The sequence below is a fragment of the Sitophilus oryzae genome, unplaced genomic scaffold (genome assembly GCF_002938485.1).
Source record: "Sitophilus oryzae breed Bouriz unplaced genomic scaffold, Soryzae_2.0 scaffold_494_pilon_pilon, whole genome shotgun sequence".
Classification (NCBI taxonomy): Eukaryota; Metazoa; Arthropoda; class Insecta; order Coleoptera; family Curculionidae; genus Sitophilus; species Sitophilus oryzae.
Genome location: NW_022147078.1, coordinates 1771772 through 1784533, shown reverse-complemented (window position 1 = coordinate 1784533; position 12762 = coordinate 1771772). Strand labels below are relative to the sequence as shown.

General features: G+C 30.6%; 1 protein-coding gene across 2 annotated transcripts in view; it reads right to left on the bottom strand.

Annotated features, from left to right (window-relative positions):
* Positions 1-8617: 8617 nt before the first annotated feature.
* LOC115886508 overlaps positions 8618-12762 on the bottom strand; it is a 29095-nt gene continuing 24950 nt past the window's right edge. For both annotated transcript variants that reach the window (XM_030905695.1, XM_030905694.1), the window contains exons 11-12: positions 12500-12687; positions 8618-9239 (exon numbers count right to left, since the gene is read on the bottom strand). In XM_030905695.1, the coding sequence (XP_030761555.1) occupies positions 9112-9239; positions 12500-12687 (316 nt within the window). In that variant the 3' untranslated portion in view covers positions 8618-9111. The remainder of the gene's footprint in view (positions 9240-12499; positions 12688-12762) is intronic.

The window sequence follows — 12762 nt, the reverse complement described above, 5'->3', positions numbered from 1 at the left end:
ACCTGTTTATATAACATTATCGTCCATCCACATAATTTTTATGAATTTCTTGGTTAATTATACGTAGGTAGTTCTCAGATTAAGATGTCCAAAAGTCGGACAATCAATAATTTTCTTAAAATTTCTAGGAATTTTGTGTCGCTATACTGTCTTTTAACAATAACAAATTTCGTATGGCCGAAAACTATTATTTCATGTAATTTCATTTAGCTGTTAATCCAAGTTCGTCCTTGATTTCACTTGTTTTCGTGTTTTACCTGTTGTTTGTGTTGTTTGCTATTATAATATAAAGTTTATGTCAGGGGCCTGAAAGTGAAATAGCACAAGCGGTTCCACCGTTTCCACGGAAATTTCAAATAAAATAGTTCCAGCCTCGGGCGCTAGGTGGTAGTGCAATTAATTTTTAGGTTAAGAAGTTGCTACTAGTTATTGCCAGATGGCGTTCAATCAGATTTTTTTTGTAGTTTCCATAGTTTCCAACGGCCATTGTCATACTATTGTCAAATTCTCAAAAATATTGTCGTTGTCATAGCGCCAATCATAATATTATCAAAAATGATTATCAAAACGTTTTTCAAACTATAATTTGTTATATATGTGTTTTTATTAGACAATTCCTTTTGTTTGTGGCCCTAAAAATATAATGTAAGTCTTTTATTTTTGCCATCATTTAAGTACCTATTTATATTTACTCCATTTACAAAACTTTGGGCGTATTACGTTGGTCTTGTTTTATTATAATAAACGATGTTTAAATATTTGACTTATAAATAAAAACTTTAAATAATAAATAATATTTACACACGTTTGGCTTTAATTTGATTTAATAATTGTATAAATTATACTGTTAAATCTTATTTTTTACACATCACAACGATACTCGTTATTAGTATTGTTGAATTCGTGTAAAAAATAAGATTTAATAATCAAATTTAATTATTTTAGAGTAAAATTCAATAAATCCTCTCATTTAAAAAGCCCGCGCTTCGATCCGTTTAAAACAAGCCCTACTCAATAGGTGGCGCCACTTCTGTAGGACCATTTTTCAGTATGGCAGAGTCCATTCTTTTTCTAGCTAGGTATATTCTTTGGTTTATGTCGTTTGAGTCACTTTTCATATAGACCCTATCTTAACAATATGCACTACTGGTCCAAATCTACCTTGAATGCAAGTAGTTCAGCACCAAGACCGTTGGTCGGTACCAGTTTAGGCAGGATTTCTAGGATGGCGAATGATTGGACTTTTTTAATTATCCGAATGAAATAAACTATCCATAATTTCTAAGAGATAAATTGCCAATTTTGTTAGGGGATCCATCATGATGAAATTGCATTTGTTGCAATTTCATTAGCATGAATGCAGTCATGGGCGCCGGACAGGGGGGCAAGAGGGGGCATTTGCCCCCCCCCCTGGATCACTGAAACAATAAAAATAAAAGCTATCTTCTTACATCCATCTGTAAAAAAATTTATCATTATTATGAAATTGTTAGGTGTTACCTGTAAAATAATAAAAAATGTGGTAATTATTGGGAAAACTGGAAATCGTCCGATTTTCACCAAAATTGGTATACACACTGTTTTGAGGTCGTAGATTACGAATCTATTTTTTCCTTGGCGGTCTCTTACCGTTTTTTATAAAAACGGAAAATTATATCAACATTGAATTTTTCTTTATTTCGGCCCTATAAAGTAATAATTTCACTATATTTTCATTATATTATAGTTTATCTAAAAGCCACACTTGATAGGGGATAGAAAAGTGTCCAACATTTTACTGAAAAACACTTTTCTTAACAAAATAGCAAAGAAAATTGAGACCAGATGGAAGTTTGACATTTGATATATCCTTCTTTCTCTCTCCTATGTAATAAGAGAGACAAATATGTTCTAGACCTAATCTAGAAATTTGAAAATTTACAACGTTGCCATATCTTCTATTTTTTCGGGTGATTACGGATTTTAAATAAATTACCTATTATGAGATCGACAATAATTAAATATACACCTTTATCCACAAAATTACGCGGAAGAGTTTTGATTGCATTGGTTTTAACTTCTTTGTGGAGGGGGTTAATCTTTTTAGTTAATCTAATAATATAACAGCAAAAGATTAACACCCTCTGCATGGAAGTTGTAACCAATGCAATCAAAACTCTTTCGTGCAACTTCGTGGGTATAAATAGTCAGATCTCGTTGGTAAAATAGCAGTTATGGGAAGGAGCCGTTCTTCTGGCGACCGCCTTTCGTAATTCCATAATGAGCGAAAAACACGCTAAATTTAGGTTTAGCATTGGCAACGTTGCTTTAAATGCCAGAAACACATAAATTTACTTCGGGTTTCTCTTATTACCGATTCTGAACCGTCCTAGAACTGTGATGCGTATGCGCAAAAGGAAATATTTCATTTGCGCATGCGCTGCAGAGTTCTTGGACGGTTCAGAATCGGTAATAACAAGAACCCGAACAAAGCTATAATCTAACATTTTCAGATTGTTTACAAATTTGTTTTAGCAAAGTTTCCTCTAGTATGCATAGAATTGGTTAAAAAAGTAACAGAAAATAGCAAAAACATTATTGATTATTGAATACCTAACAAAATATGTGCTAGAAAACCTTAAAAATATGAGAAATTAAGAAAAATTCGATATTGAAATTATTTTCCGTTTTTCTGAAAAACGGTAAGAGACCGCCAAGAAAAAAGTTCAGATTCGTAATCTACGACTTCAAAATAGGGTGTATACCAATTTTGGTGAAAATCGGACGATTTCCAGTTTTCCCAATAATTACCAAAAATGTCAATTTTTTATTCATTTTTACCTTGCCCCCCCCCCCTAAATTTCATTCTTCCGGCGCCTATAAATGCAGTTGGTGTAGATGATGCAGTTGGTGCAGCTTGGTCGCTTTTTCTGCTATGAATGTGTGGGGCTTTTTGGATACGACTTACTTTAGTTGATAGAGACGCTGGAGTGGCATATTTCCATGGCCAGCTAGGTCATCGGATTCAATATGCCTGGGTTTTAATTTATGGGGTCGAATCAAGAACGAACATGGATAAATAACAATTAAATGGTATTAAAATGAAATTAAAATATATGTTTTTTTTCTCTGTTTAACTGTGCAAAGAGAAATATAGCCTCATATTTAATTTTTTTTATGGAAAAGCGTAATATATGTTATGATGTCAAACAGCGTCCTCTAGCTACCACGAAAAAAAATATGGTAACAAAATTTATACTGCATATCATTAAGGAAGAAAAGCTCTTTTAAACGAGCTCTAGTTTTTTTAAATCGGTTAACCCAAACCATAGTTATCCTTATTTTAATAAAAGCTAGTTTAACCTTCCCCCACCACTTTATTTTATGAGATAGAACACAACACTCTATATCAAAAAAATTACAAATTTCTCGATGATTACAATAGTAATATATAAAATACCTGTTCACCTGCATATTTTTGAGAAAAACCCTGTTTTCTGATTGGCTATCAGAGAAACGCCCCCTTGCGGACATTTTTCGAACTTGAAAATAATTTCCAGCGATTTCTCTTGGTCGATTTACTTATTAGAATTTTTTTCCTAAAGTAATACGATAAGTAGTTTCTGAGATACAGCCGGCGTCCATTCTTAGTTGGCCACCCGGTATACATATTCTTCTTTAATTAGTACTTAATATGTTTTGTTATATTCTTTTCAGAAGACCCTAAGTATCTGTAAGAGATACAGGATCGGTTAAATGAAGGCAAAGTTGCGCAATTTGATACTCAATAAAATGCCGTATTGCATTTTTATTTTTTTATTTTTTTTTTGCATAAAATATTCTGGTGATGGAATTTTCTGTACGAAACGTCGGCAAATATCAAAGTGACTATATATAGTGTTTTAGGAATGATGAAAGGATTTAATTAAATTGAAAAAAAATCAGGTCCGTATTTAAAAAAATTAAGTTGATGATGGTCGCCAGTAGCCGAAACGTCAGAGTCAATATGTAATCACACAGAGTTATAGAGCAGAGAAAGTGGCCAAGAAAATGTGTTTTTCATTTTAAGTTATCTTAACAAATAAAGCCATGAAACAATAGAAAACAAAATTGAAAATTCCGTTTTTTTTTTCGAATATATTCGGAATTGTTTAAAATGCAATACGGCATTTTATTGGGCATCAAACATCTCTTACGGTTTGCGAAATCCCAATGATGAGCGTCGAAGTCGAGCCACCCTGTACACCTAACTGGTCTAACGACCAGATCTAAATGCAATTAACATGACGATTAATTAATGTTTACCCTCATTAAGTGGTACCGCGAGCGCTGAGTAAACCTATTAAATGGAATGGTACCCAATTTCGTTCGCTTTGCTTGTGTACCAATACGGCTCTAAAAGCTTCTGGTACTGTTGTTTGCTCAAGCAATCCGGCCTAGATGCATCTGCGTCGCCATTAGATGCTGTTTGTTCGCGTATTAGTACCGCTAAGTACCGCGGCATCGATAATGGTCTTTATTATCGCGTTTGAGTCTCTACCAAGCGAGGTACTGTCGATAGTGCCTATAGAATTGAGTAAATATGATTAGATTAAATTCTTCGAGGTGGCTAGCCTTAGGTTGCATTCTCTAGTACTGTCTTTTACTAGCAACTTGGAGACTAAACCCTCCTGGAACCGCTAAAAATGCTAAAATTCTAAACTCAACAGAATTAAATATTGTTCATTTTTTAATTCTCCATCTAACAAAGAAATAATAATAGGGAGTATATTTTAGAGAGTTTGGCATAGAATTTTAAACACCCTGTATGGTTTAAGATTACGATATTTATCGCAAACTAAGTACAGACCAACTATAGTAAATACTGTTTTTATTTCAGGACATTTCTTGTATTTTTAATATATTTTTTTTAAACTATAAAAAATGTTTTTTATTTAATTATTAATATATCTGAAACTATAGAAACATATTTAATAATATCTTAGGATTATGTAAAGTAATCAGAAAGGAAGCTAAAAATGCAACAATATATAGGGTGTTCCATTTAAAAAAGTCATCTCGAAACACTCATACTTTTTTGAGCCGCCCAGTGGAAGTTAAAATATTTTCCTGAAATATATCCTACATACTTTGGGCACAAATTAGCTACAACAGATGCGAAAGAACACCGAATTACCCGTTCAGGTTTCTGTGACCTTCAGAAAGAGTTCATAGACAATCCGCATCAATGTATAGTTTGGGTTATTATTTGTTTGGGTGAATATAATCTGCACCAATATGTTATCGAGGTATACAAAAAGGTCCACAGACTTCGAGACATACGAAAAATCAAGTCCATTTAGCGTGTGTCGCAATTTTGACACCTTAAAAAATTAGTTTTTTATAGCTATAGCAACTGTAGCAACTATGAAAAAAGCTGTGTGATTTTCATAGAAAATAAGGGCACCTGCAATTCATTTGAGAATGTTATAAATCGCTAAAAGAGGTTTCAAATCTCTTGGACTTCTATTAATGTTAAATAAATTTTATTAAAAATTGAACTAAAATTGTTAGTATCATTAAAAACAATTCAAATTCAAAAACTGTATCAGTCAAATTCCCTCATTTAAGGTGAATATTAAAGTAAATATAAATACAGCTCATTCTAAGCTCTACTTATCTTTAAGAAAAATTTAAATCATTGTTGCAATTGGGCCTTAATGCCATTTCGAATGAACAATAGTATTAATAATGTACATTATAATAATAATAAATTTTATATCATAGTGTGTATTAAAACTACTAAAACACTTTTAAATTGGTATTATATTAACAACTTTTGTTTTTTAATCCAAAAAAAGTTACCAATTTTCTCAATCAAAATATTTGTGGTCCTGAAAAGGACCTTCGTTTTCCCATGTTCGACAAGGTAGGTAATAGGTAAACGGTAAAAAAACAGGATAATGAAATTTAAAAAATTACAAAAATTGTTCAAAAGTGCCTCCCTCTTGCATTAAACCAAACGATCATAAAATCCCCTCCTCACATTGGATAACATATCAGGGGTGACAGTGTCAAAGGCATTAAATATTTTCTGTCTTAAGAAGGATGGTTTTGAATTTTCAAAATTATGAATTCTCAAGTTTTGAATTTCTTCATGGCCGTAAATTTTAGATTTTATGTACCCCCATAAAAAGAAATCATTCACCGAGAAGTCAGGTGAAATTAAACGTCAGTCTAAACAAAACTGTCATTTTTGAAAACTTGTCAAAATTTAGACACACGCTAAATGGACTTGATTTTCCTATGTCTCGAAGTCTGTGGACTTTTCTGTATAATCTCACAGTAATTTAATAGATTGCTCGTCATATTATATCAGCTCGTAGATTAGGAAAAAAAAAAGATATTTATAGTATAAAAAATTAATTTATTTAACAAAATTTAATTAAAGATGTGATAAAATAGTTACATTTCTATTGGTTCTATCGGACTTTTTTCGACTATATAAATCTTTATTTTTTGTAAACTTTAATGCATAAAATATTTTCAATCTAATAAATAATTTCATGATGTAAATAAGAGGAAATTTCTCACATGGGTGGGCAAATTCTATAGTTTTCATTATATCAAACAGCCTCTGAATGTTTTCTTCAGTGCAAAACTCATCAAAATTTAATATAAATAATTTTTCCAGCCTGTAAATAAAATGAACAAATTTTTCCACTTTCATGATCAAAGGCTTTTAAATGGGTAAATAACGTCGAGTTATCCAGAGATTCGGATTCTTTTGCAAATTTTAGACAAATATCACATTGATGTATTTGAAGTCATACATAATTAAAGGCATTTTGAGTTGAAAACATTTCTCAGAGGCTGTTTGATATAATGAAAACTATAAAATTTGACCACCCATGTGAGAAATTTCCTCTTATTTACATCATTAAATGATTTATTAGATTGAAAATATTTGATGTATTAAAGTTTACAAATAAAGATTTATATAGTCGAAAAAAGTCCGATAGAACCAATAGAAAGGTAACTATTTCGTCACATTTTTAATTAAATTTTGTTAAATAAATTAATTTTTTATACTATAAATATCTTTTTCTTCCTTATAAATAAACACATTTGCATCCCATTTTAAATAAGATATACAAATTACCAAAACTTAGAAATAACAGTTCAAAAGTTCAACAAAAATCCTACTCGCGTTTTTAAAAAGAAACGTATCACCACGCACTATGTCATTCCAGCAAGCGAATACGACATAGCATAGGTTTCCGGACTAAACGACTGGTGTATTTACACCACTCAATAGGCGTGTCGGGTTTGCCGAGCGGTTTCCGATGCAGTCGCTTTCTTTCGCATCTGTTGTAGTTAATTTGTGCTTTGGGTTTACACTTATCCCAAATTCCTAAGTTATTTTTTATTATAGGAGCTGCCTATGCCCGACGCATTGTTGCCGGACCTGTATAAAGTAATAGGAAAAACTTTGAACCGTGGCAACCCCTATTTAGATCCTGTACTAATATAGTCTTAAATAAAACAAGTAAAACATAGTTGAGAACATTATTTATTAATAGGACACAAAAACATAAAAGATAAACAGAAATAAAATTACAAAACTAAAAAGAAGAAAAACTAAATCTAAACAAAAATTATAAACGAATATTTTTATGTATTTTGAAAAATAATATAATCGTAATAAAATTATAATAATGAATAGTAATAATTAACTTAAGATTAGACCAAAATACCCAAGCAAATGTTTAAAAGACACTTATAAAATATTTTTGAGTATTTTATTGGCCAAATTACACAAAAACCTCGAGATACAAGATTTCAGATTTTTCCATATTTTTTTTTTTTCATTATTAGAATATTTTTATATAGTAGACATATAATTGTCTTCAATAAAAATCAAAGACATTCCTATATAATAAATGCACAGGTAAACATACATCCATGCTACATTTTCTTAACCTAAAATAAAAATGATCTGAAAATATCATACATTTAAGAAAAAACTCTCTTCTGTATAATAAGTCAAATCATAAAAAAATGTAGTAGACAATTAATTTAGGCACATATTCATTCGAAATAAAACAGAAAAAAAAACGCCGTCGCAGTAAGCGTAGAACTAACATTTCTCTTTTTAGTTTCCACAAAAAAAAATATTGTTGTAATCTATTATTATTATTATGTATATAGATTGTCAAAGACAATATATTAAAAGAACTGAATATATGTACCTTATTAAACATTATTATTGTCACTATAACGCCTTTAGGCTTATTTTTCCTAGTTTCATAACATCCTGTATTTATTACAGGAATATATAGGATACAAAAACCATACTTCTTTAGAAATATGTATTTTTTCTTATATTTCCTAAATACAACAATGTTCTTCATGTTCAAATATCGGTATTTGTGGAGAAGAACATTTTATATTTATTTATATTTATTTTATACGTGCAAAAACTCTGATATTATTTTATTTAAGGCACCATAAAACAAAAATGTTTTATTATATCACCACGTAACCAGTTTTTTTAAACAAATTAAATGTAAAACGGGCCATACACGATAGAATCAGTCGTACGACAGTTTGTACCGTTTTGATTGACATGATTACAAGTGATAATCATGGTTAGTTATTTATATTATAACCGCCAATAATTCAGAGTTAAAAAACCAAGTGTTTTTGAGAAATTCAAAAACATTTTGCACGATAATTTTTTTTTCGGAAGATCTATACAGATCAATTCCTCAATTCTTAATACAAATAAAAAGGGACAATCTTTGTTATTAATTGTTCAGTTAATAACATCAATTTCTTGAAATCTCCCTATGCTTAAAATCTATATAACCTCTTTAAATAGTTACAGCCATTTTGTTCAGACTTTGATGCATAAATTTGTTCAAAACAGGCACAATTTGACTTATAAACTGACATCTAGAACAAAAAATGCTGAACTAAGAGTGAGGATCGCCTAAAATTAACGCTTTAACACATATAATAAAATAAAAAGTATACATGTATAGGTAGAATAAAAATAATGTAAGATATATACTTGTTTTGTGACCTATTATGTTCTCTAAAAAAAGGTGTCGCAGTAACCTTTGAAGTGAGTGTATCGCTTTGATACCATCAGTACCTGGATGATGCCACAGATGTATCAGAACTGTTGCCGTCATTTCTGTTGGCGTCACTGCCTCTGTTACGGTTGGGTCTATTTCTTTTGTAATTTTTGTTGACTCCACCCCCTCGTCCACCACCTATAATAACATAAATCATATACACCCAGAGCTACAAAGCTGACAGAAAAAAAAATTTAAAGTTAGGATAAAAAGCAACCCTTTGATTAACCCTGTATAATATGCCAATTACAAAAAACTGAATTTACGAATTGAAGTTAATATAATGGGCTTTCACTATATTTTGGAATTAGCATAATTGAATAAAGCAATTAATTCTAGAATTTTCTGCTATCTCACTTTCGAAAAATTTGAAGTCGTTCTAAAGAAAATGAATAAAAACAAAAAAGCCCAGAATAAAAATCCGCACTTTATTTTTAATACGTTACATCTGGCATGTTGAAAAGCGGCAACACGGCCGGGCCACCATGCTGACCCACCACCACCTCCACACAAGGCTGTTCAACTTTTTCCAATATGGCGGAGATAGAAGTGTTTTATTTGGCGCGTATTTTAAAACCTGTTTTATTTCCAAATAGACATTTTTCACACAATGAACTGACAATGGGGTAACTGACTAGGGTAACAGAGGCTTTGGGGCCTTTGGCCTTTTTGAGGCATATTTAATGCACTTCTTACCCGAGAACTACTAGTAGGAGTGAAATTATCTCTTTTAATAGCTGTCAACCATTTTTTATGAAGCTCGTCATTTTTGAAGAATATAAAAGCAGAAACCTTAGGACTAGTAGTGGGAACTATCGAATGAATACTATCGAAACATTCGATAGTTGCAATTCATTCGAATAATTCGATAGTTAGTAAGAAAACATTCGTTGAAAACTATTCGAATAAAAATTATCGAATAGATCCGTCATCTGCCTTGAAATATTGTATTCTAGTAATTCGGCAGCAAAAACCATTCATTTATAAAATTCATTCATTTATAAAATTCATTCATTTATAAAATTCATTCATTTATAAAATTCATTCATTTATAAAATTCATTCATTTATGAAATTCATTTATTCGTCAGGATCGATTATAATAAAATATTAACTGAATTTTAGTTGTCGCCCGGCGACGTAGGTTTTTTCCGAGAAAGCGGTCGGTGGCAATGCTATGAAAGAAGCCGGCATCTTGATTTTTGCGGAGTCATATGTAGATAAGGACACATTATTTTTTTTATTGAGGTGCTAGTATTTACACAGAAAATACATTATGAAAGGCGCTGTTGCCATATTTTTGTATTAGTTGATATTAGCAAAGAATATTATTGTTTGGCTTTAGTTAGTTAGGGATAGTATGTCTATATATTCTGCATTTTTTATTAATATTCTGTTGTTACACTGCAATAATACTTGTTATTTTGGATGTAGGAAAATTATTTTTAATGTTTTTAAGCAAAGACTGGTTTAATAAATAATAATAACAGTAATAATTTGTTATACCTATTAACAACAAAATTTAAAATCATTTAATATAAATATTTTTTTAAGTAGTAGCAAAATATAAACAACAAATTAGATGTCAAAATTATTTATATTAGATCCTATTTAAAAATAATATAGTCTGTAATTTTTTGGCAACGTTGGTTTATTAAATAATAATAATTACAGAACTAATTTGTTATATTAACAACAAATTTTAAAATCATGAAATATAAACATTTATTAATTTTCTAAGCAAGCGGTGTAATGGAAGGAAAATATAAATAAAAAATTAGAAATCAAAATTATTTATATTAGGTGCTTTATATTACTATTTAAAAATTATATTTACTTTTACTGGCATTTACTTTAAAAAATAAATTAAATATTTCTTCGCAAAAAACTACATGTAAGAGAATTAGCATAAACAAAATACAAACATCGTTAACTTTTATTTTAAATTGGCACGTGTAATATTTTCATTTTAATTTTCTCACCCCATAGTTTGAGTTCGATAACCATTTATTTAACCACATTATTTAAATATAATTATTAAGTTCCAACTAATTCATAGGTATTATTAAAACATCTAAAATACAAATATGTATTTTTAAAATTAATTGTAAGTTCATCTCATCTCTCTTAAAAATTGCTACTTCTCAAAATTTCCCATTAAAAAATAGACCATATTATACCATATAAAATAAAATAATTGAAAGATCGGACTACGGAAAACCACACAAATTATCGGAAAAATTTTGACCACCTGCACATGCACACAATCGTCAATAAATAAAATTAAAAATAACTACTATTTTAGTATTTTAACTATTTTAATAAACGCAAAAATAGCACAGTATTTATACGGCGAAGTTATAAAAATTTGGAAGAACCAATAATGCACTGACGCATACAAAATCCAAACGAATACTAAATTTCATTTATCAAAAGCATTCGATAGTCGTGGCTCAACGATAACCATTTAGTCGCACGGCGAGGTTGTCACATATGCTTTAGTTTACAAATGAATGAATGATTTTATTCAAATAAAACCATTCGATAGTTGAAATCATTCATTCATTAACCATTCGATAGTCTAATTCATTCGATAGTTCCCATCGCTACTTAGGACCCCCTCTATAATTCCTGTGACAATTTGGAACAGAGCATGTAAAAGGCATGCTACCAATAAAATGTACTATGCAGACTGGCGGCGAAGGCTTTTTACTCATTTAGGTGTAATATCTTGATAAATACTTCTAGTTCTTACCTTAAAATAATTAATAATAGAGGAGTACGACAAGCACAAAAGTATGAAGTTCCCTATGTGGAATGTCTGGTTTGGATTTTTATTACACTGTTATTTTATCACAATTTTCTGATCACACCATTCTGAACACTAAGAACTAACCAAACGTGTTGCAGAAGCATAACAAACTAGACATAATTAATCATTTCTGATATGCAATCGGAACGAGAAACCACTACCGGCTTTTCAGGTAAACGATTTAATAATGCGCTGCCTTCGCCGCCATATTTGCCTTGCCCATATCATGTTGATTGGCCTTGAGTTGAGGTGGTGCTGGTCAAATTAAATCGCAATGTTGCCAGTTGTTGGCTGGCGCCCGAGCACGGTTGTGCAATGTGATTGGGCGTATTTTTCATACGTCATCAATTGGCGCTTTAAAATTATTTCAAATTAAAGCAATTTTGAGGACCTATAAAAAATTATTCAATGTCATGGAACTATTTTTTTTTGGATAAATTTACTGAAAATAGTCTTCTATTTCAGATTTTGTCCTTGAATTGGGTATTTTATTTTTTGTGAAAAAGCCCATTATGTACAGTTTGCTAAAAAAAACATGCAAGTAGTTTGCTAAAAATAACAAAAATATAACATTTTAAATTAATGACCTCTATAATTATTGTTGTGGTTTCCTCGGTTATTATTGTTTTGATTTGGACGATTTTGGTTCCTGTTATAGTTGTCATGTGGACGATTATGTTGGTCATGGCGGCTGTCTTGACGTTGGTAGTTATCTTGTGGATGATTATATTGTGGATGATGGTAGTTAGTAGATGGTCCAGGCTGTGGTGGATATCTACAAGAAGAAAGTAAAATATGGATTATATACTGTGCAAAATGCAGTGGCTAGCAAGCATCTGCATCACAGGAG